At 41.3% G+C, this 25,629-nt stretch overlaps 1 protein-coding gene across 1 annotated transcript in view; it reads right to left on the bottom strand.

Moving 5' to 3' along the window:
* The window catches only part of RORA (RAR related orphan receptor A), a 773,250-nt gene that overhangs the window by 175,693 nt on the left and 571,928 nt on the right, over positions 1-25,629 (bottom strand). Inside the window, exon 2 of the mRNA XM_066343789.1 lies at positions 18,488-18,517. Coding sequence (XP_066199886.1) covers positions 18,488-18,517 — 30 coding nt within the window. The remainder of the gene's footprint in view (positions 1-18,487; positions 18,518-25,629) is intronic.

Here is a 25,629-nt window from a genome sequence, read left to right as displayed (position 1 = left end):
AAAAGAATGAGGCATCTGACTGAACAAAATGACAATGAGGCCAGCTTTGTAAATAGAATTTAGAGCCCTAAACTGTTGCAGAGTCGGACTTTTGGGAAGGGGGACAGTGAACAGTTTCTCCATTCAGCTTCTATGAGGCTCCTCTGCTAACACACAGGCACTGTTGTGACTCATAACTAAAAATACTGTTTTATAACACCAGTCTGTGTTTTGTAACACACACTGAAAAAAAAAAAAAAAAAAAAGACTGTTCAGAAACCCAAACCAAGCCCTGCATTTGGGCACTGGTATCAAGATCTCAAGATGTCAGAGTGGCTATTTCATCCAGATAAAGCAGGCAGGGCCTTATCCCCTTTCTTGGCAAGAACGTGGCGACTTTCTGCCTACTGCACATGCCCACAGGAGGAGCAACCATGAATTTGATTTTCTGAAAACAGAAGCATTTTTAGACTTGTGTTTTCCTGGACAGCTGCCTGGTGGCTGTAATACATAATAAGGGCGTGTAATTGACAGTAATGTGAATCACTCACTGAAATTCTGGCAAAAAAAGAAAAAAAGAATACTTTTTTTTCAGGGAAAAATTAAGGAGAAAATTCATCCTATCCATTGAAAAACAGCAATTACTTTACATTTCAGCTCATTAGCTACCTTTGTATTTTTTTTAAAAAATCACTATAATTTGCACTATCAGCATGTGTTGTAAAGACGGGTGGTTGCACAATGCATGTGATTGGATGGGTTGGGTCAGATGTATTCTGTGAAATGGCAAATTTAGATGGGTTACTTGATATAACATACACGGGATTCCTCTCCCAAGATGAGTTACAGGAGTTACTGTCCTCCCAATGATTTTGCCACTTTGAAAAGCTGCTATCTGTCAGGACCTTGTAATTATTATGGTAATACCCAGGGCAGACTGATCAAGCTATTGATGGCAATGGGCAGCTTCAGAATTCCTTTCACTAGGGCTCAGACACAGGCATCTCCCAAATAATGGCTGGGGATTTTCCCAGGTAGGAACTGTTGGAACCATGGATGCTTTTAGACTAGGTAAAGGGTTTCTCTGGTCTATTAATTCTCTTTGAATAAGGGAAAGAATAATCTGAATCAACTTCGCCATCAATCTGAAAGGGGCCCCTCTTTTCCAAGACAGAGGCACAGAAACTAAATCCTGGAAAGCCATGAAGATTGAATTCCATTTAGATAAACCCTGACTCTATCTGAGCTCTACAGATTCAGGCATTTGTCTGAACCTTCAGCACCTGTGAACCTGGAAAGCCTGTGTTCAGATCTGCAAGTTGTCTCGAGCTGCTGGTTCTGGAGGGAAGAGGGGTATTCTGAACTGTGAAAATCTCAGAAACACATGAAGAAAAGCTTGGGGCTTTATAATTTTGGGGTTGGCGTTGGGGAGATAGACTTGAACCAAGGTGGTAAGAGTTGAAACACTTAGTTCTTTCCTTATATATACTTCACGAAGACAGTTTGGATGGATTTTCTCCTGGGGGATTTCTCATTCTTAGAAGTAAAACTGGAGTCAAATTTCAACCAAATCAGAGGTTACGTCAGGATTTTGAGAAATGAAACTAAAATTTATTCTGCACTTTATCACTACTACTGAGAAGCTTTTTCTTATGTGACAACAGTTGGGGAATGGGATTACTGGCTCATGACGGTTCTCATCTCGACAGCCACCACTAAGCTCCAACTTATTTCCAAGTTTGTTTGCAGTAATTGCATGGGTGACATGCAATGAGCATGGAGTCACATAAACCACTGGTCCCTAACCCCCGGGCCGCAGACCGATACCGGTCCGTGGGCCATTCGGTACCGGTCTGCAGAGAAAGAATACATAACTTACATTATTTCCGTTTTATTTATATTTAAATCTGAACGATGTTTTATTTTTAAAAAAATGACCAGATTCCCTCTGTTACATCCATCTAAGACTCACTCTTGATGCTTGTCTCAGTCACATGATACATTTATCCGTCCCACCCTAAAGGCCGGTCCATGAAAATATTTTCTGACATTAAACCGGTCCGTGGCCCAAAAAAGGTTAGGGACCATGGCCATAAACCACTAAAAAGGGAGACATTATGTATGTAAATGAACCCTGAAAAATATTTCAGATACTGCATCTCAATTATAATACAGTAGCAGACTGTCCAAATCTGAAAAGTAACATGTAATAAATATATATAACTAGTTCCTCTTGTAAACATTCTCTTTATTCCTATATGAATACATTTGACATGAGTCCAAAGAGTTGAAAATGTGTTATTTTTTTTTTTTTAATTGAGAAAAATGTGTTCAACTCCCTGGGATGTCTGTGTGTGGAAAAATAAAACATTATATGCAGTGGTACACACATGATTTATAATGCACATAAACAGGACCAGAAATCTTAACGAAGAACCTTATTCAACAGAAAAAAATTTTTTTCTTTAGCAATTTGGGTATACCATAATGCTGAGGCCAAGTTTATTAGTTTCAGTCCTAGCTAAGCAATAAAGTGTGTGTCATTTTAAATTAAAAGAACCCACATTTTTCACAAAAGTTAAATTTTATGTCCCTTGTGGCCCTGTAGTGATGCTGTGATGTGCCACCCAGATCCATCTCTTCGGCTTGAACCTTCTTCCTCTGGAACCTGGAGTGTTGACTGCCAGCGGCCCCCATCTGAGACTTCCTTTTAGCTAAAAGGAGATGCACTGTCCAAGATCATGCCCCCAACCCAGGCAGCTGACACCCACTGGCTAGTTGATAGAAGGTAAAACATGCAGCCTCCTTGCCTTTTATTTTTTTAAATTTTAGTGAAAGGAGAGGAGGCAGAGAGACAGGCTCCCACATGCACCCCAAGCAGGATTCACTCGGCAAGCCCACTAGGGGGCAGGTGCTCTGCCCATCTAGGGCTGTTGCTCCATTGCTCAGCAACCAAGCCATTTTTTAGTGTCTGAGACGGAGGCCACTGAGCCATCCTCAGTGCTGACTCTCTAGAACCAACTGAGCCATGATTGTGGGAGAAGAGGAGAGAAAGAGAGAGAGAAAGGGGAGGGAGAGGGATGGAGAAGCAGATGGTCACTTCTATGTACCCTGACCAGAAATCGAACCAGAGACATCTACATGCCAGGCTATTGCTCTATCACTGAGCCAACTGGCCAGGGACCCCTTGCCTTCATTTGGGACAGCTCTTAAGAACTATCTTATCTCTGCTGTGATCTCTCTGTGGCACCTGCTGAACCCAGGCTGCATCTGACGACAGTTTCTCCTTCTGCCCGGTCCAGCTTCCTTCACCCTTTGTAGGCATTGTTCCCAAGAACACTCGCCAATCGACTCACTGTGTGCAAATCTCATGGTCTCAGAGCCTGTTCTCTGGGGATCCCAAGCTAAGCTATCCATTTATTTAAAGGCACTCCAGTGGCATGACAAATTAGGAATAATGAATTTTAGATGAGATAAGGTAGAAGTTCACTTTATTTAGTGTGCAGCAGACCCAGCCTAGCTTTTATGCCAACAGGGTTGGATCCAGAAGTTTTATAAGTCTGGAACTGCACGATGAGCTCATTTAATGGTGATCTTATAATATAAGAAACTTTATGATGAAATTTTACTTTTGTATTATTATAGACAAATCATGGACTGGATATAGACCCTTTGGCCATATACAGAATATTGGAAGTTGGCTCTTTAGTATTTCAGGGGTATATAACCCAACCCTCTAGAATTATTCCTTATAAGTAACACTCTGGGATAGAATGAGTAAGAACTCACTGACCATTAAGGAGCAGCTTAAGCACTAGGACAGTCTGTGAAAATGGGACCCATATTGGTCATTTTGTTCATTAGAAATCTAACTTAAGAGAAACACATCAATAGAATCTCAGGTAAAACAATTTAGGGCAATAAAAACATATTCTTTTAAATGATACTGTCTCCCAGTGGCTCCCCTAATGAAAACAAGAACATTTTCCCATCTCTCAGATCACCCCAATTATATGCAGGATTAAGTAACTTCCACAAATCAGGCCACGGAAAGTTCTTTGATTTAGAGATAATCAGTCAGGACTCTTTTTCGGATGTGTGTGGGGGGAGGGAGTGGAAGGGGGGTGTGTGTACATATGTGTGATGGTGGAACAGTTTTTTCTTTTTCAACCTGGAAAGCCATAGTCTGAGGTGCCTTCTAGGATGGTTTTTTTTTCATTTTTCTGAAGCTGGAAACAGGAAGAGACAGTCAGACAGACAGACTCCCGCATGCGCCCGACCGGGATCCACCCGGCACGCCCACCATGGGGCGACGCTCTGCCCATCAGGGGGCGATGCTCTGCCCATCCTGGGCGTCACCATGTTGTGACCAGAGCCACTCTAGCACCTGAGGCAGAGGCCACAGAGCCATCCCCAGCGCCCGGGCCATCTTTGCTCCAATGGAGCCTCGGCTGCGGGAGGGGAAGAGAGAGACAGAGAGGAAAGCACGGCGGAGGGGTGGAGAAGCAAATGGGCGCTTCTCCTGTGTGCCCTGGCTGGGAATCGAACCCGGGTCCTCTGCACTCCTGGCCGACGCTCTACCGCTGAGCCAACCGGCCAGGGCCAGGATGGTTTCTACTTTGATTGCACTTTTCCTGTGTGAAACTGCAGTGCAGAATGGAGACAGCCTCTCTCGCTGCGTCATTATAGCCCCCCACTGGAGGAAGGAAAGAGATGAAAGAGGCTATAAGAGATGATGTTTCTATCAGAAATCAACTCCAGAGTCCCAGATCACTTCATCTCATTCTCACTCAGCTTGCTAAGAGGCCTAATGACAGAAGAAGTATCGTGAAGCTGAGAAACCTAGGATGTACACTTCATAGGAAGAGATGGACTTTGCATTAGAGCAAAAGACATTTATTCTCCTATTATAACAATTTCAAAGTGCTTTTTGACCTTGAAAAAAAAATCAGCGTGAAGATAGAATTGGTTAGGTCATTGCCTAAGGAGGCATAAAAGGCCAGCAGGAAATAAATTAAAATTAAAATTAAAATAGATTCTTTTATTGGGTCACATCTTAGCCTCTCATTTACAAGCAAGGTTTCCACTCAAGGAATTGATACTGCAGGGGATAATTTTGTTCCTCTTGTTTTGACTCAAGAAAAAGTTATAAACAAAAGTAGGGAGGAAGAGGCACATGAAGCTTAAAAGACAGAGGATTCCACGGAAAAGCAGACAGAACCATGGTTGGTGCGGCTACTGAAGAAGTGGACAGCGGTTTTGAAATCACTGGTCCCTGCTAAGTTAAGGAAACGTACTTCCATTCCAGACCAGACAAACGTGGCAATGCCTCAGGTTCTGACCTTGAACAAATAAATGTCATGTCTTTCCAGATTTTCCCTTAAGATTCAGATTAGCACTATCAGAACATATACTTCCTAAATTGTTTAACATACAAGGATCCCTTTTTCCTCTATAGAACAGACAAATACAGGACATTTCCCTTGAAAAATTATGTCCTCCATTCTTGGAAAGAATGGCCAATTCTTTTCTCTAGTAGGTAGTTTTTTTCTCTTTTACATTTAAATAGATGCCAAATGGTAACTGAAAATGTCTCTTTTTCACTCTATAACTTTGAGTGGATTATCAAATCTCGTAGCGATGATGCAAACATATGGTGCTTACGAGGTCACTCAGAAAAATAACACATTCTTCATCTTTAGAATGATATACCAGTATTTTTAAACCTTGTAGATGAGATGCTGACTTAAATCTTACAAACCGCTGAAGGAAACTTTAAAGCAGGCCATCCTAAACCTAAGACAAATACATGTGGTAAATTGCCAGACATCAAGAAGCCCTTTGAGTTGTAGTACTGGTTTCCAAAATAATAGAATTCTAATCTCACAATATTGTTTAAAGTAATAAACCTCTGTCCTTCCTTATGGCTGTTAAGAACGCAAAGAGCCTGGCCAGGTGGTGGCGCAGTGGATGGAGCGTCAGGCTGGGATCCGGAGGACCCAGGTTTGAGACCCCGAGGTCTCCGGCTTGAGCATAGGCTCATCTGGTTTGAGCAAGGCTTGCCGGTTTGGGTCCAGGGTCGCTGGCTTTAGCAAGGGGTCACTCAGTCTGCTGTGCCCCACTCCCCAGTCGGGGTACATATGAGAGAGCAATTTATGAATGGCTGGGTGCCACAGCGAGGAGTTGGGGTTCTCATCAATCTCCCTTCCTGTCTGTCTGTCCCTCTCTCTGACTCTGTCTCTGTCACACACAAAAAAAGAAAAAGAAATAATTTGCTTAAAAAAAAAAAAAAGGAACGCAAAGATTATTACTTTTCCCTAGAATCATATGTGCAAGAAGAGTGTGAAGTGGCTCTGGCTGGTTGGCTCAGCGGTAGAGCGTCGGCCTGGCGTGCAGGAGTCCCAGGTTCGATTCCCGGCCAGGACACACAGGAGAAGCACCCATCTGCTTCTCCACCCCTCCCCCTCTCCTTCCTCTCTGTCTCTTCCCCTCCCACAGCCAAGGCTCCATTGGAGCAAAGTTGGCCTGGGCACTGAGGATGGCTCTATGGCCTCTGCCTCAGGCACTAGAATGGCTCTGGATGCAACAGAGCGATGCCCCAGATGGGCAGAGCACCGTCCCCTGGTGGGCATGCTGGGTGGATCCTGGTCAGGCGTATGCGGGAGTCTGTCTGACTGCCTCCCTGTTTCCAGCTTCGGAAAAATGAAAAAAAAAAAAAAAAAAAAAGAAGAGTGTGAGGTCATAAAATTGTGTATGTACACACTTGCACATACACTTATTTAAAATCTACAGATATTAAATGAGCATATAGGAGATACCAACCATTCTGCTAAGCCCGAGGGCATACAAAGATAATTAAAGCATATCTAGTGGGACAAAGCTACATAAGCAACTATTCTACAACATATTTTCTGTACTATCACCTTAACAATGTGGGGTGGAAGACGTGCAGCAAATTAACAATGTAGGGATAGAGAAGATTTTGTATGGCAGGTGCTATTTGTGTCAGGCTGTTGGTGGAACAGTGAGACTTTCACAGGTGCAGTAGTTGGGGAAGAACATTCCAAGACAAGCAAGATACAGGAGAAGCAAAGGCACTGGGGTATGCACATGCACACAGTCTTTCAGGAACTTGTTACTGACCATGGCAAAAACTGCCAGCAAAGTAGAAGTCCAGGGAGGAACAGGGGAAAGATCAAGGTACGATTGTAAAGGGCCTTGAGCACTTTGGTAAGAATTTAGACTCCTCAGACAACAGCAAACCCTAGAATGTTATTAAGGAGGTGAAGGTAAGATGCCGACAGTGGGATTTCAGAGAAGTCCAGGTTTTCTTCTTCATTTGCGTTTATTTGGAGAAGGGAAGAGCTGGGGCTGGTGAACGTAAAGGTAGTCTTTTCTAATACGTCGGTCTCAGAGATCAGAATTTAGCCAAGGTATGTTCTTAGCACACAATAATTCTTAGCACCACAAGACAGAACTCTGATCTCTCCACGAATGTATTCACAATGGTACCCTTTCCCAAGGGTGTTCTGTTCTAGTCACCCAGCAGAGCAAAGAGTGCCAAGCCGCAACCTGAGTATTCTCCTGTGCAGAGTTACTGCCTGATAAGCTTTTAAGTTAAAAAAAAAAATGTATTTCAAGCTAAACCTGTCACTAACAACTTTATATGGTTTGTTGTTTCCTAAGTTGCCTGGCCACGGGAGACCAAGTCTGAAGCAGATGTTTCCAACGGTGAGTCTCACTGACAACCGCTCTGTCATTTTTTTAATGTTAAATATACCAGCGTACTGAAACCCTTTTCCAGCCCCAAAGCCAAGCTGATGATGTGAACAACAAAAAACTGCTCTTTTCCCCCTCTTACTTGCATACCTTTATTAGAAGTCTTTGAATTTATACAGTGCACAGAAAGCAAAGAGTGCGATACTCATTTTTTTTTTTATTATTTGATTCCTCTTCGTGACAGACCCTTGTGGCAGGAAAGTAGTTAGTTTGCAAGGCAGGATAAATCTAGGACCAAAGAGATAAAATAACTGAAAATCATTGTTTTGATGCAGTCAGGGACAGAGTTAGCAACCGTATTCCTTGGTCGCCGCTCTCCCGGGAAAGCCTGACTGCCTTGTTCCCACCGTAGACTTAAATGTCCTCAATCCATGTAGATCAATTCGATTCCTGAGCCTGAATGACAAGCTAAACTACCAATAATGCCTTGCACAGGGCTTTAAGCAACATAATCAGCAGGAGTGGGACTTGTGTCATTTAGACTTTGTCTCCTTAAAAAATCAAGAGTAACAGCGGTAAGAGAGAAGTTTTTAACAAGGAGGAAAACCCTAGACAGTTAGTTGTCTCTAAGATTCTTCACCACAGCTTCAAGGACAACCAGGAAAAGAGCTGCTATTTGAGGCAACTTCATTATAAAATCATTTTTAATAAGCAATCTTAACAAAGACAGGGAATACTCTTGTGGAGAAACCCTCCAGGGACCCAGAGGCTGCCCAGTTAAGTTATTAGGAAGTTTCACACAAGGGACCAAACAGCTATTTCATTGGCCTCGGGGGACAGAGTTTAGTTTTCGCCTGCTCTCTAGAGGCACTGGTGTTATCCTGTCTACTAACAGCACAGACTGGTAACAATCAATTATCCTGATGCCCCAACTCGGTGAGGGAAAGTGAATTTTCAGTTTTGTCGACACAAAAAAGACACCGTGTTAAGAGAGACCAATAAATGAACGTGATAACGGTTCGTTATGTTCTGAAGACTTCTATGCATGTGTAGCTGAGGAAAATGCCTCACGTGGACCTTAGTGTTCTTTAAGTGAGACAATAGAAAAATCATTCTTGAAAAATTAAGAAATACCAACAGAGAGAAAAGGAAATATAATTATCCTCCAACTGTATTGTTCAGCTAGGTGAGGGAAATAATTCTTTGATGAGAAAATAATAATCCCTGCAGTTTACACTGTCTACTAAGGTGTGAAACAGATGGAAATGTGGGGTTCAAGTTTATAAAGCTTTGTGTGGCTGAGTTTAAAAGGGTTGGAAAGACACAGACTCCTAATGTGTTACAGTAGCCTCCAGCCAATTAGCAGTAGAAGGAAAGAGAGCAAAGAGAACAATTAGGCACACAATTCAAAGTGCGAATGTATTTTTCGAGTTTCACTGCTCATTTGATCCTTCTGATTTTTATAAAATGGTAAGAACTGGTCTTACAACTAGAATTTATAACTGGGGAGATATTGAAAAAGCAAAAAACTCTTTTTCTTTAATAATCAGATCAACTTTCCCTTTTTGGACTAGATTTTTAACTGCTCAATAAGCACTTTTTCTACATGGTTGATCAGAGAAAATGCCAGAGAAGAACTTCTATCTAAAGATAAGAGTTTTGTCTGAGTTCAGTGAAGGGACTGAAGGATAGAACATCTTATTCATATAACTAAATGACAGTGGCAATAAAAGCATTGCCTACAGGTCACTATCGTTTTCACACCCATTCTGTGGCTCCTCATTGGTTGGTTATGAGATAAAGCCAACACCATATCTCTGTTCTTTCTGTTCTCTCTTTTCCTGGTTAATTCTGTCCTCTAGTCAGGCAGGTCCACATCAGCATCCTCCAGCCCTCTGCTGATCTGCCTGATTGCACCCAATCCCTGCTGCCCTTCCAGATCAAGCTCAGCTCACCGCTCGTGTTCCCAGCTCATACAGATCCAACTTGAACCACAGCCCTGCGTTTTCCTGCAATTCTTTCATTACTGGAAGTTCTTCAAGTGGCTCTGTCCTTTTTCCTCCTCTGATGCCGACGGAACCACTGGAGCATGGGGATTATGAGTTAAACTTTCTACGCTGCACCGTGCCTAACACAGCACTAGGCACAGGGGAGGGGTTAGAGATACTAAGCTAATAAAATCTTCCTGACTCCCAGCCCTATCTACTTTCTACAGCGATTGGCTGTGACCTCTTTCTAGCCTTCTTTCCCTACATCCCAGTACTATATGTATCTGGATTATCACCATATCACCCCCTCCCTCTCTTCTCCAAAAAGAAAATTTTAAATAAAGGATTTATGGGTTAAGTCTCTTTCACTGAATCCAAATCTTAATTTTGCACATTCTATCATTTTCTGCTCCTTTTAATATGTCTTTTAATTCTTATGCATGGCTGTTAATTGTTTAGGACATTAGGAGCTGGAGTTGATGCCTAGGAGATCAACAGAGTAAAACAGGAAGAGCTGTCATTTCTATCTAGAAAAAATGTTTCCCCGGAGGTGGAGTGAAGAATATTCCACCGTAAGGAATCTTGGTCAGTCAGATGGAAAAAAGCTAATCGAATAGTTTAAAAATGAAAATCTTTGTCACTATAATGTTCAGATATGGACATCAGTTATAGCAAAAGGACCATGTGACTGCACATACACTAACTTCCTGGCTGTGTAGGTGATAAAGTTAGTGTAAATAAATTTCATGCAATTTATAAAGAAAGTGAATGTAGACTTTCTTTACTTTCTTCACACTTCAAACACGTTGCCCCCCCCCCCCCCCTTGCTTCTCTTAAGTTTTTATTCCCTTGGTTGCAAAAAGGGAAGCTAAATTCAGGTATGCTTAAGCATACTCAAAGCCTAGGTATTTAATTCTCTTATGTATCCTTTTGATATGTATTTCCCTAGGCATTCTTTTAGCTTTGATGGTTTTGTTTGTTTGGGGTTAGGTTTTGGGAAACCATAGTATCCTGAATCATACTACCTCTTAGTGGCAATGAATTATCAAGTTGGTCTGACAAAGGAATAATGCACAAATTTATTATAAATCTCATTAACATCCCTTAAAGGCTTGGTTGTAGTGGAAAATGGGTTCATGCTGTGAGAAACTCGCTTTAGTGTTAGTATGGGAAATAAAACTATCTTAAAAGCAAAAGTGACCACTTTTTACTATTCTTTTATTATGGAATCAGTTGAGTTGTATGAACAGTGACATTAAGTGGATGCCAGTTTTTTCATAAATTAGATTGTTAGAAAGATAATGATCGTTTTAATGTAAGAAGGTTGCATGGTTTTGAGTAGACTATCTTGTTTAAATATAAAAAAATGCTTTCATACGATGGGAATAACCTTCTTCTTTCTTATAATCAGTTGGTTCACCAAGCTCAGAAACCTTTACAGGTGAAATAGTTGTGTGGTAAAAGAAAACCTGAGTTAACTGTAAGAATGAGTGTCACACTTGGCTTTCTTCTTATATTTTAGAATGCAAGGACCATTCTACAGAATAAAGTTCTTTACTGAAGTGTTTAGGCTCTGTGGATTGGCTTTAAATCCTGACTCCACCACATACTAGTTAGTTGTAGAACCCTGGGCCTCAGTTTTCATCTCTAAAGTGGGGATAGAGGCAATTCCCTACCACATGGGATTGTGGGAAAGATGAAATAAATGAACGCTTATAAAGTGCTTAGAAAAGCATCTAGCACTTAGTAAGTGCTGCAGAACCATTACCTAATGTTGTTATTGGAGATAATGGTGTGGCACTTATGTGCATGCAAGGAGTCAATCTACTCTATTTTGAGTCCTGCTTCTGCCCATTACCAGTGGGATGAGTTTGTAAATTTTTCACTTCCCTAAGTTACTGATCTCTCATAAATTTTCTCATCTAAAATGGGGGTTCAAGAAGTACAAAGCTCCTGGAGCTGATGAGAAGGTTGGATGAGGTAGCGCATATAAAGTGCTATGCTTGATGCCTGGATATTAGACATCCAGCTCTTCTTTAAGATCAACCCAATCATGTGTAAGAGTTTCATTAACTATGTAATCAATCTGTCAAGTATATACCAATATGTGGTAGACTAGGCACTTTTGTTTTCTCCCTTGTAGTGATCATGGATTTTAAAGAGCCATTCATCATTCTACACACTTTTTGTTGTTTGTTTGTTTTTCGTATTTATCTGAAATTAGAAGCAGGGAGGCAGTCAGACATACTCCCACATGCGCCTGACTAGGATCTACCCAGCATGCCCACCAGGGGGCGATGCTCTGCCCCTCTGGGGTGTTGCTCTGTTGCGGCTGGAGTCATTCTAGTGCCTGAGGCAGAGGCCATGAAGCCATTCTCAGCGCCCAGGACAACTTTGTTCCAATGGAGCCTTGGCTGCAGGAGGGTAAGAAAGAGATAGAGAGAAAGGAGAGGGGGAAGGGTGGAGAAGCAGATGAGCGTTTCTCCTGTGTGCCCTGACTGGGAATCAAACATGGACTTCCACATGCCGGGCCGATGCTCTACTGCTGAGCCAACTGGCCAGGGCCTCAACACACCTTTTTTGAACCCTTATTATGAAATGGGAACACAAACACTTTTTGTCCAAGTTCAATTCGTGAATCTGAGGTCTACTAACAGAGCAAACTTGAATCACTGGATGCTGTGATGGAAAAATTTAGCTAAATATTCTGGGTTTTTTTAAATAATGAAAATCACAGATCCTCAGCATGAACTGTGGGTTTGAATACTATGTGAATCTTCTACCTTGGAAGATAGGACCGGCAGGGCTAAGTGCAGTTCATTTATATGTTAACATGATGAGACACAGCAATCCTGTTAAGCTCAGGAGGGCTTGGCTACTGCCACACAGGCTGAGTCTAAACAAGCACAATGTTCCCAGACAGTATGGGGGGGGACTTTTACTTCCTTGGACTAGTTGACTTTGGAGGGACTAAGGAGGTGTCTGTCCGGGTGAGAATGGGTGGAGAAGACCAGGAGGGACCGTCAGTTTAGCAGCCAGGGCTCAGTCTGCCCCTTTCCCCTCACTGCTCTCCCACGCTTGGATCAGAGGATCGGAATCCTGGATGGCCTCTATGATCCGCTTCACCTCTCCCACAGTTCCAGCTAAGTCTGCTTTCCAGTTGTGAACTGCATTTTCTGGAAATGGTACTCTTGCTGTTTGTGTTTCACATTGTTTTCTGGGACTATATGTCCCCACTGTCCCCCACCCCCCCAGTTTCTACCTTCAACCTAGTTTGTAAGCTCCTCGAGGGTTGTTCCTCAATAAACGGGTGTCCATCGGTGAGCCGTCTATGAGGCCAGGAAGCCAAATCTCATCCAAGCTTAATGCCTGGGATGTCCAGTGGCCTTAGCAAGCTAAGCAACGAATCCTCTATGCTGCTTTGTGAGCACTAGGTTATCTCTTTCCCTGACTGTTTTCTCAATGGGTCAACAGGATCAGAATGAAAGCCTACTGAAAGAAGTTCAGTGTGGCTTCCTCTCGGGTCTGTCATAATGAAACACCCAGCCAGCAATTGAAATTATAAGTGCTGTGAGTCACGCCATGAGTCACATGGGTTGTCACGGCAACCTATTAACTATATAACCAAAGCACCTTCCATTAGCTCTGCCAAGAATGGTTCTTGAGTTTTCCTGGACTGTGAAAATAATGTGGGTGAGCCCCAAGTTTGGGGTTGCTAAGAATCTACAATCAAAAGGCATGGCCTCAAGGAAAGGGAAAGAACATGAGAAAATAAGGTTATTCTAGTTTTGGAACGTCCTGAGTAAATGACAACGACCGTGACAAACTGTTGGGTTGGTTATGCGATATCAACAAATGCCAAAGGAGAGGAGGCTGAGGCCTCAAAACTAATTTTCTCTAAGTCAAATTCAAAGCCAAGTCTCTAGGGGTAAAAAGTGATTACATTAACCTATTCCATGTTAAATGGCTGCAATAAACACTTTAATTTTTTTTGTATTTTTCCGAAGTGAGAAGTGGTGGGCGGCAGACTCCCACATGCGCCTGACTAAAATCTACTCGGCATGCCCACCAGGGGGTGATGCTCGGCCCCTCTGTGGTGTTGCTCTGCTGCAACCGGAGCCATTCTAGCACCTGAGGTGGAGGCCATGGAGCCATCCTCAGCGCCTGGGCCAACTTTGCTCCCATGGAGCTTTGGCTGTGGGAGGGGAAGAGAGGGAGAGAGAGAGGAGGGGGGAAGGGTGGAGAAGCTGATGGGTGCTTCTCCTGTGTGCCCTGGAATTGGCTGGGAATTGAACCTGGGACTTCCACATGCTGGGCTGACGCTAAACACTTCTTCATTTTACAGATACAAAGGATTATTTCTTAAAGAATTATTCTCATTTGTTCTCAAATATTTTTACTATTAAGGACTAAATATTTTATAAAAAATACAATGTTTTAATTTTATAAAATAGGTATTAATCTGCTACAGCCAATATTAAATGACCTCTTAATGGCAATTGGTGTTAAAATTAAAATATTTTGGAAGGTTCAGAAGCATATTTTATTTTGCTATTTACTCGGAAAAAGCGACATTAAATTGGGTAAAATGACACATTTTCCTGACTGTTTACTGAGTAACCTGCAGTTTTCACGTGTTTACAGGTGCCTGTTTCTGAGTGTGGCAGAAAGCAGGCAGAACAGACTAGAACAGGAAGACTAAGGAATATAAACGAGGTGAGACCGGAAGGAAGGGACAACGGGCTGTCGTCTCCGGAAGCTATCCAGAGGCCTGCCAGGTATCTTTTTGGTCTGTGATGTGGTGGTTCACTGATATAATCCCTCAGGTTATGACTCTACGACACTAAACATCCTGCAGGTGGAAGTAGCTAAGATGATCTGTTGCAATTTTTCACTTTTGCACTTCCCTATCTGTCACAGTCTAACATGTTAGTGAATGAAGAATTATTCAAGTGGAATTAGGTTAAGTAAGAAGTCAGGAACAAATGACCAGTTGCCCTTGGCAAATAGGAAAAACCAAGATAGTAGCTGATTCCAAGAAAAAGATACTTACCCACATGGTACTATTTCAGCAGGAGAGAGACCAGAACAAACCCGTGAAACACCGAAGCAAAAGAAGTCTTGAAAGTCTCCAGCCAAATCAGGTGCTATATAACCACCACAAAAATGGAATCGAAATTCTATACTGCAGCATAAAATGTCTCTAGTATGTCCCTATCCCACAAGTAATGACTCCCTTTCAGAGTCCCACACCAAAAAAACAACAGCAACATTTCCTATCAACTACTGAAAAACATCAAAAACTGTGAGAATTCCTTCACCAATTTGGTCATGATGACTTTGTACTAGAAGCCCCAAAGCTTTGCCTTTCCCCCAGTCATGTAAAGTTAATGAGAAACACGAAAGTTGTTTATTTTTCTCCTCAGGAATTCAGGAGAATGAGTTTGCCAAACACCATGCATCGGAGTCCTCTGAAGCTAACAATAAGATTTCCTTTCCTGAGAATTTCTGGTTCAACTCACTCAAAACATTTTTTTTTTCTTTTAAAATAAGCAATACCTGTGCTTCCCAGATAATAAGGTGGCTTAAAATATTATCAGGTGTCACAACTACTCAGGTTCATTCTGTAGTTCTTGCACCTCTGACTGGTGTACCTGGGAGCTGACACTCTGGTCTGATAATATATTCTACAACTGTACATGTTAATTTGTAAGGTGAACAATCTCTCTCTGAGGGCAGTTAGGCAACCCGGACTGAAAGTGCTAATTTGGGGTGACTTCAGCTGTCGATGATTATGTAGTCAAGCCTTGACCAAGGTTTCCAGAACCCTGGCTAAAAATGGAAGTCGTGAGACAGTCCAAAAATGAATTCATACACTTCACTGATAGTGAAACTTTTTGAAGAACAGATGTCAAGATGATTTAAGAGGAGCTGGAATTTAACATCTTAAGAAAACTTATAGGCAAGTTAGGACAGTTCCGTTTTCAAGAAAAATCCAACAGATGCTAAAGAAGTCATTTGGGTGACTGTTATTAGAGAAAGAACTGGTTGATTTTCTTCCTCCTCACAAGTTGTGGGCCCTGTAGAGATGCTAAGATCAGAAATATGATGGGCTGTCCACTGAGTCTGGTGACAAAAACAATCTCCACGTTTAAGTGGCATAAGACTTTTACTAATGCACAACTTGGACAATTCAATTTCTTCTTGGCACGTGCAAAGCTTGGTATCAACTGTCTATTCAGGTGATATTCTTCCCAACTTGACTGGCCATTTTATTTTGGGCCCCTTCCCCAAATCATGAAAGTAAACATCAACTAAAAAATAAAGATGATTACTGACCTAAATCTTTCTGTCACTTTAATATTTGAATTACATAAAGGGAGCTTTACTTTAAGTCTTCCTTTTCTTTTTTTTCTTTTCTTTTTAGTGAGAAAGACAGAGAGAGGGACTGATAGGGACAGACAGACAGGAAGGGAGAGAGATGAGAAGCATCAATTGTGGCACCTTAGTTGTTCATTGATGGCTTTCTCATATGTGCCTTAACCAAGGGGCTACAGCTGAACCAGTAATGCCTTGCTCAAGCCAGCGACCCTGCACTCAAGCCAGATGAGCCCGCGCTCAAGCCAGCAACCTTGGGGTTTCAATCCTGGGTCCTCTGCATCCCAGGTCAACACTCTATGCACTGCACCACCGCCTGGTCAGGCTACTTTAAGTCTTTCTACACTTACTTTATGCTTACTGTACAAGAATTTCCCTACTCACTTTCTTAGTTGGAAAGGAAGTCCAAAGCCTCCCACTTTAGGTATATCTCGATTTTGTTTTAAAGAAGGTATATAGTTGATGGAGTTAGTTACGCCTTTGCTGCAAGGCCAACCTGGTTATATTGCCTCTTACTGGAAATCCAGTTTTTCCTCACTAGCTACCAATCTCATGCTATCACCTAAATCCAACCACAGGTAATTGTTTCTGCAATAGACCAATAAGATTATTCTCAGGGATGACAATTCCTGAAGCTCTTACTGGATGGCAGTCTACATGTTAGTGAAAATCTATGGTCTTTGTCTCATTAATTGAGGAGAACACTTGGTATCCAGTGGAGTTGAACTAGTGGTTTTGTCCACTTATCCAAAAGCCACATCATAATGCAAGTAGTCAGTGGCTTTCTGTATATTTCCAGGTGGCCAGGAGTCCATACCCCAAACCACCATAAACAGTAGGCATAATCATCCGCCCCTGTTTGGGAGAGGCCCAGGACTGAGCTAGCAGAAAGACTGAATTACTTACCACCTCTAGAGTGGGTCCCTCCAGGCCAGGGACGAGCTCATGGGCAAGGCTGTGCAAGGAAGCGCTCTGTACCATGCCTGCCCTGCGGATATACAGAGGACTTCAGTCTCCTGTACTGTCAATCTCTCAGTCATCATGAGCGCAATTACGCACCGACAACAGCAAGAACAACAACAACGATGACAAAAAAAAAAAAAAAAAACAACCCCCAAAAAGCTAAGGGCCACAGACTACCCTGATGGAGGGATAGCCAACTGGAACGGTGTGTTGGAAGATAAGGGTGCTATCCTGATCATGTGTTCATTACAGGCCTGAACTTTTCATCTTTCCTCACACAAATATTCCATTGAAGCTCATGGAAAAGTCACATGGAGATGCTGGAGGACTGGGCACTAAAAGTCAGGCAACCATCACATTTCGTGGGATTTTTTGTTTGTTTGTTTGTTTGTTTGTTTGTTTGCTACAAATACAGATAGACAGACAGACAAACCCAAGAGCAGGTTTCAAGAATCAACTGAGGCACAAGATAAACTAGTTTGATGTTACACAGATTTTCCCCCCAAATGTTTCACATGAAATCAAAAAAACTTTAAGTGTAATTAGGAAAAATTGGGGGGGCACATCTTTGTCAGCCTGAGATTGTGCCATAAATATCTCCACTGTTTGCCTTACAAGGATGCCCAAACACATTTCATAGGTAGCACATGTCCATGGTCTAAAATAGGTATCAAATTCTAATGACACTATTAATTCAAAGTCTACATATGCAGGTCAAGTACAGTGAACGTTGACTGCCTCCATCAATGACATCTTAGTTCCATCCTGAGGTTCAAAGCACAGTCAAACATCATTGCTCGGAGTGCAAATCACAACACTTTACATTGAGGTGAGTGTGTAAACTTATGGTACAGTTTGAATGAAGGCAAATGATGAAAGCAGCTGAACCTGAGAAGTGGGAATGAGTACAGAGCATAAATCCAGAGCACATTTATTTCCACATCAAACTACCGATGCCATTAAATCCAGGGCCCTTGGAGGCCACATTCATGGTCAAACAACAGCTCCTGTATTCACAGTCAGTATCTCTGCTCCACAGACACAAGTACAAGACGGCCTAAATCATGAACTAATGGTGAGGAAAAGGAGACCAAGATTTAAAAGAAATCAAGGTGATGTTTCCTAAAAACATAACTCTTCTAAGAAGGATCCAGAGTAAGGATGATCAGTAAGTAATTAATTGATCCTCCCAGCTAGATTTTATGATTTTTCTACAGCTTAATGGCTTAAATCACTAGAATTCATTAGACTACATCTAGACTCTCCATAACACACACTCAGTACAAACAGGTGGAAATGTACCACTTCCGACCACTACAGGTAGAAAAGTATGACCTCTGTTGACCATGGATCACAGCTGAAACATTAGTTTATACTTGAAGGGTCACAGCAGCCAGACATATGCGAATTCCAACTCTCTTCAGAAAACTTGGGACAAGAAAATAAAATGCATTACTTACATGTATGTGTCTTCTTCGTTACTGAGATACCTGGAAGAGAAGAAATAACACAAAGGTAAGAAAGCAGCCTGTGTGCGCTTCTTGGAATGTCCATCATTCACAGGGTGCTCAGACACACATGTTGTTCAGATGGTGATGGCAGGATTAGGCCTGATCAGACCTGGCAGCATCACTGACCAACCCCAGAGTCATGCAACCATGGATGATGGGGACAGTGAGCATTGCCTACGGATTTAAGAGGTTCTGTGATAAAAAGGAGCATGGACAGTAATTAAGCAGGGTCAGAGAAGCCTCTTCATTTTTACTTTAAATAGAAGAGATGATCATTTTTAGAGTTAGAGTGGAGAAGGTTTAAGCCTCATGAGAGTGATGTGAATCTACTCAGACAACAGAGCAATTAATTTGCTGTGGACAACAACAACTCAGTGTTTACTTTTTTAAATGAAAATAACTCTTCCTGTTTGCCTGAAGCATAACTTTCAAGGGTGAGGGAAAATGACATCCCCATAATGTACCTATCTGTCTGTACTCGTTAGGGCCAGAAGGAGAATTACTTCTCTGTAAGCGGCACCGAAATGAACACAGACTGTATGAAAACGTGGATTCATGACTCAGCACCCTTGTTCTTGCCAAGATTATTTACAGAGAGCAGGTGACGAATAGACCCAAGCGAGGTTAGGCACATAAGACCACATGAAGATAACATGAACGCATGCTCAGTGCAAACAGTACTATCTCTGCTGCAGAAGGACTCCATTTTAGACTCTTCCTGCTTCATTCTTCTTGGGGGATATTCTTGAGACCAAATAGGCTTAAAGTCATAAAACTCTTAAAAACTTTTAGCCTGTGACTAAGAACTGTGGTTAAACCCTGAACATTTTTTCTCTTTCAAGTTGTTAAGAGGGCTATTTAACGCCCCCTGTGAAAAGTAAAAAAAAAAAAAAATTGTTGAAAACTTTGGCACCCACCTCAGACTTATTACTTAGCTGTGGAACATATGGTACAGGGAAGAAAATCCGTTATGAAATTCCACGGTAGACTTTTTTGTTTTCTCAAAAAGTTAATTCCAAAGTTGTAAGCCAAGACCAAAATCACACACTTGTTCCCCCCACAACTTTCCAAAGGACTTATTTAGGGAAACTGAAATTACATAGCCCAACTCAAACTCTCCCCCCCCCCCCTTTTTTATTGAGGAAAACCAAACTATTGTTTTTCATCATGTTTGAGTTGGCTCCTTCAAAGTGAAGTTAGAACTTTCCACAAAGAGCCTTAAAGGCTCTCCAGCACGGGAACTCAAAGAGTGTTCCAGAATGTTTTGAAATAAGCTTGATTCATGGGAAGGGAACTTCCCCCAACAGCAACAGTGAGTAGACTTTGAAATTTGAATAAAATTTGCAACTCCAGCTCATGACAGCAGCACCAATAAATTGATACATTAGTGCTCTTTCAGCATTATGAGAGCTATATGTGTACCTTCCTTAGGAAATAATGCTTTCTGTAAAATCACTTTGAAGAGAAAGTGCTTATGCTGTCACTCCTGATTATTCAGAACCTCCACACAATTGGATTTAACACAGCCCCAAACAGACCTATCTATATTCGCTGAGTGTGGAACTATTTTCTCCTGACATCCAAAGGCCTGATGAAAATACCACTGCTTTGACTTTTCTACGTAAATTTATTATACAGCGTGAGGCAGTGTTCTCATCAAATATTTCCATGATGATTACATTGATAATAGATTTTCAAAAACTTTCCAGGAAAGCTGCCTGATCTTTGAGATCCCAGTTAGGCAGAACTAAAACTTCTTATATCTGTCTATTGGAGAAAGCATGACTTCAGCACCAGCAAGCACCAACTTGGCCCCTCAGTTCTGTTTAACTGCTAATCATCAAAAGAAATAATTGGGGGATACACCTGTATTAGAGTTACCAGCTTTAGCAAATTAAAAAAATAGGATGCCCAGTTAAATTTGAATTTCAGACACCAATTTGATGTTTATCTGAAGTCCAAATTTAATGGGGCTACAAATAGAATGTAAATTTTATCTATTATATACAATGAAGAGTATGTCAATCAATCAATAAACACATTATTACAGAGAAGGGATTAGAAAACACACTCCTCTCACAAAAGCAATTAAAAAATGCATCACAACTTCTAATTCTGGAGATTGGACTGTGCATATTTATTTTTATTTTATTTTTTTACTTGATAGCCATTATGAAGACAAAAATTCTATTCCCCTAGAAAAAGCAAACAAATGAAAACTATGAACACACAAAAGATAAATTTAATGGGATGATCAGAAAGTTTTTGTCCTCATTTCATAGATGGATCAGCTGAAGTCCAGGTTTAATTAGCACAATAAAAAACTTTCTGAGGGAAGGTAATGTCAGACTGGAAGTGTGTCCAAGGCATATATTTTATTTTATTGTATGTATGTGTTTTTGTTGATTTTAGAAAGAGGAAGGGAGAAGAGAGAAACATGATTTGTTGCTCTGCCTATTTATCATTCATTGGTTGAGTTTTGTATGTGCCCTGACCAGGGATCAAACCTGCAACCTTGCTGTATTGGGGTGACGTTCTAATCAGCTGAGCTACTTGGCCAGGGCAATGTAAGTATTTTAAAACCCTGGTACAGAGAGTACCTCTCAAAATATTAAAAAATATTAAATATGAAAAAAAAAGTGTTACTCTCTGGCGCATACCACTCAGCAGCCAGCTCTGCCAATAATTCCCTGTTCCCCAGCCTATCTAAAGCAGGAAGCCCCACCAGGGCTTGTGTGAGGGAGGTGCTCAGACAGAGAGGCCACAGTGTGCCCTGGTTTGCAAACAGTGGCCATTGCTTTCCCCTTAAATGGAGTGGGTGGGTTTTCCCTTTTCTCTTTCTGCTCATTTCCCAGAGGTTGCAGACCCTTGTCTTTTTTGCTATGATCTCATCCTCAATGAGGCTGCAGCAGTCTGTGTTGCCCAGGTCCTCGAGTGGAAGAGAAAGGATTTATCCAAACCTAATGCTACTAGCAGTGGTGGCAGTTCTGAATCAAAAATTTTTGGAGAATTGGGTTTTCCAAAGATAAATTTTGATGAGTATTTAGTAGACAAATAGCTGTAATTCTCCCCAGGAGTAGAAAAGAGTGAATTTTTTTTTTTTTTTTTTTTTTTTTTTTTTTTTTACAGAGACAGAGAGTGAGTCAGAGAGAGGGATAGACAGGGACAGACAGACAGGAACAGAGAGAGATGAAAAGCATCAATCATCAGTTTTTCATTGTGCATTGCAACACCTTAGTTGTTCATTGATTGCTTTCTCATATTTGCCTTGACCGCAGGCCTTCAGCAGACTGAGTAACCCCTTGTTGCACCCAGCGACCTTGGGTTCAAGCTGGTAGGCTTTTTTTTTGCTCAAACCAGATGAGCCCGCGCTCAAGCTGGCGACCTTGGAGTCTCGAACCTGGGTCCTCTGCATCCCAGTCTGATGGTCTATCCACTGCGCCACCGCCTGGTCAGGCAAGAGTGAACTTTTTAAAGGCAGCTCTTATGGCTTTGGAGTCATGCTGATCTAAGTAAGCTTGCATTCTTAGCCCATTCACTCTGCTGTCTCTTGGCTGAGAGACCTTGGGCAAGTTACTTAACTTCTCTGGGCCTGCACTTCCTAGTCTATACAATTATAAAGTATTATAGGATACATATTACAGTCATAACAATACTCAAAAGGCTTTTGTGAAAATTAAAATGAATAAAGATGTGTAAAGAGCTTTAAAAACTAGGAAGGATGATATAAATGTTAATTATTTACTTTGACAACCCACACAGTCTTATTTTAACAAAGTTGAATTAGAACATTCTACTGGAAGTTAAGCCACAGCAACTCCTGATGTTTCTGGGATTCACATTGACTCGTGACCTAGGACTCTAACTTTGAGATCAATGTTCTTGACTTCAAAATTTGATGGAAGACAGCATGAGACAGACAACCAACTTCCTAAAAGCAAGTGTACTCTATTCCAGACCCTGAACACTGGCCTCTTCAGTCTCTGTGATCAAGGGAAGATACTCGCTCACTGGCGAGTGGGCTCAGTGGCTGCTGACCAGCACAGGCAAGGGCCTTAGATCATTACCACCAAAGGGTGTCAAGCTGAGTCCAGATGTTGTGAAGGCACTGATTCACTTCCAAATGACGGGAAGGACACGAAGATTCCTCCCCCCAGATTTTCAAACAGGCCACTGAGCCGAGTAATGTTCTCTGTAGACACTGTGACTTCATGGAGAGCGATGGGGTGAAACTTTCTAAACGCAAAGCACTTGCATACCCTGAGCTGGAAGTGAACTTGCTGGATGATTTAGGCAAGTTGCTTAACTTCTTTGGGCCTTAAGTTTTCTCATCAGTCGAATGAGGTCGTTGAAATACATGATCCTTAATTTCCCTTCTAGTTCATTGATCAGGGGCAGGGCAAGCTTTCTAGCTATCAAACCAAACTTCCTCTTTCTAAGTAACAGGCTGCCAGATCTATTTCTTGCTGCACAAAATCCAATGTAGCTCACAATCAAAGGTGACCACCTGAAACTTTTTCCTTTTTGCCTTTAAATCCAGAGAAGAAAGAAGGCAGTACCCACAAAAGGTTATATAAGTAAAAGATACACTTTTTTTGGGTGATATTTTAAAATTATCTGGGCTAGAGAAAAACAGTAACTTTGATAAAGTTGTGAGACTCCTTATATGATATTTCACCCAGGTCATTTATATATATATATATATATATATATATATATATATATATATATATATATATGGTGAGAGATTTATTTATTTATTTATTTATTTCCAGGTAATACTTTAATTTCTTTTTTATTTTTTTAATTTGTTGACTTGAGAGACAAACATCAACTTATTGTTCCACTTATTATGCATTCATTGGCTGATTCATGTATGTGCCCTGACTGGGGACCGACTGAACCTGCAGCCTTGGCATACCCAGCCAGGGCTGCTTTAATTTCTAACTTAGCAATATGATGGCAGTTTTAACCGACAATTAATACTCTTAAAGGTAAGAGGAAAACCTTCCACAAATACTCTGCCCCCCAAAGGGCTTCTAATACAACAAGATTGCTTGACTATTTAGTCAACCACGCTTCAAAGTGAAGCAAAGGAAATGTAGTGAAAATACCCCAAATTTATCACTGTCACAGTTATCAGTAGTTTCAGAGTTATAGTTATCCCAGAGCAGAGCACTTTAGGAATGTAATCTGATATTTTCAATCAGTGCCAAATCTTGGACCAAATTAACTTCGTTGATGGACTCCTTATTGTCTGTTGGTTTCTAGGCAGTTGTCTGGGTACCAGGTTTATTTTAACATTTCTTGGTGTGTGTGGGGGGTAAGAGATGGCATCTCTCTTTTCCCACAGGCATGCCAATTGCTAAACTAGCCTGTCCAGGGGCCCTGCATGCTGGACAAGTCTCTCACTACAGAAACGCCCCTCTGCTACTTTGCCAATAACCAGCCTATGAGTTTCTCCTTGTCCTCTCTGAAAATGAAATAACAATGGTCGAGGAAGACATAGTCTCAACACGAATAAGTTCTGTGTTAGAAAAAAAAAAAAAAAGCCAAACAGAAAAACAAACCCAACAAAGAATACTGAAAATAAAACGCTGTGAAGTTCTTCTTTTTTTTCTTCTTTTTGCTTTAGAATATGTAGGTGTTTCCATTCTCAAGTGAGTTTATGTGGCAGGGAAGAGGAAATAGAATGATAACTAACAAAATCTTTAATGGCCAATAAGTCCTGAGTCTACATTGTCCCACACATGGATTTAGTTTAATTTCTAGACAAGGAGAGCTTCGTGAGTCTTACTCTTCCTCCTCACAAAATGCCTAAGTTTAATAAGATGCTGTGAGGTCCTGGGCAAATGGCTTAACCTCCTTGAACCTTTGTTTTCTTCTCTATAAAATGGGAATATACATAGTTCTCTGTGCTATGTTTATAGGAGGACTTCAATAAGAGAATTCATGTGGGACACCCAGCATAGAATCCCTATGGACACCTAGCCTCTCCCCACAGAAGGTGTTTCTAAGGGCACACAGCACTTTGCATTGGATAAGCAGAGATATCCCATAGGCAGAGCCAGGCATGCCCCCTAGGGCAATATTATTAAACAGGTGAATAGCCTGGTAAATGAGTGTTTGAGGGTTCAGTCAGAACGTTCAAAACAAAATCTGGGACATGTTACCTCCTTCTTGCCATATTCTCAACAAGCATCCTGCAAAGAAGGCTGCTGTCTCCTGGGTCCCTCACTCCTGCTGGTGCTCGTTTTTGACTTCTTCACTGTGAGGAGCCAGTGGTTAAAACAGCAATTTAAATGCAGAGCATGAACACTGAACACTAGTTAATAAACAGGGCCCAACATTTAAGCTCTTTTTTTTTTTAATAGCTAACAACTGTTTCATATAGAAAAAAAAAATCCCTTTGTGCTGACCCTAGGCTCCTCCCCCCTTCCTGAGCTGTCCCACAAACTTGCTCCATTCTCTACGTCGTCTGTCAAGGAGAGAATCTATACGGGAGGCGGATCAGGAACACGGCCGAGAAGGGCCTCACCAAATAAAATGATGTTACTAAACAATGTCCTTGTCTAGGACAAAAGAGCTATTAATGATAATCAGTACATATTACTGAAAGTGCTCCAAGTAATCTCTGGACTTTGTTTCAAAAATTCTTAATGGACACTAATGCTTAGAGTTCACTCAAAAGAGAAATAAATTATGTGCCAGGGTTGCAGGGACCAAGGACAGCACGCAGAAGGCATCAAAGCCCGAGCAATGTTACGACAATCAAACATTTTGTAATTGCATAAAAAGCCTTTAAAATCATTTAGAAATACTAATTATGAAGATAAATAATACTTGAACGTGAGCTTCCTTTTATGTTAGATCTGAGCCTAGGTTGAGCTGTTTCAAGAGTAATATTTCAGCTCTTTTACCAATCACAGTACTTTTCACAACGTGAAAAACAGTCCATTTTAGTTTGAAAAACGGTTATTGGTATTGATAAGACGAATGTTTATTTTTCTGTATTTTTCAATTAAAAAAATGTGTGTGTGTGTGTGTGTGTGTGTGTGTGTCCTCTATCTCTAGGTCATATGTCCTGACAT

The sequence above is a fragment of the Saccopteryx leptura genome, chromosome 6 (genome assembly GCF_036850995.1).
Source record: "Saccopteryx leptura isolate mSacLep1 chromosome 6, mSacLep1_pri_phased_curated, whole genome shotgun sequence".
NCBI classification, from domain to species: Eukaryota; Metazoa; Chordata; class Mammalia; order Chiroptera; family Emballonuridae; genus Saccopteryx; species Saccopteryx leptura.
This window is presented reverse-complemented; position numbering and strand designations above follow the sequence as displayed.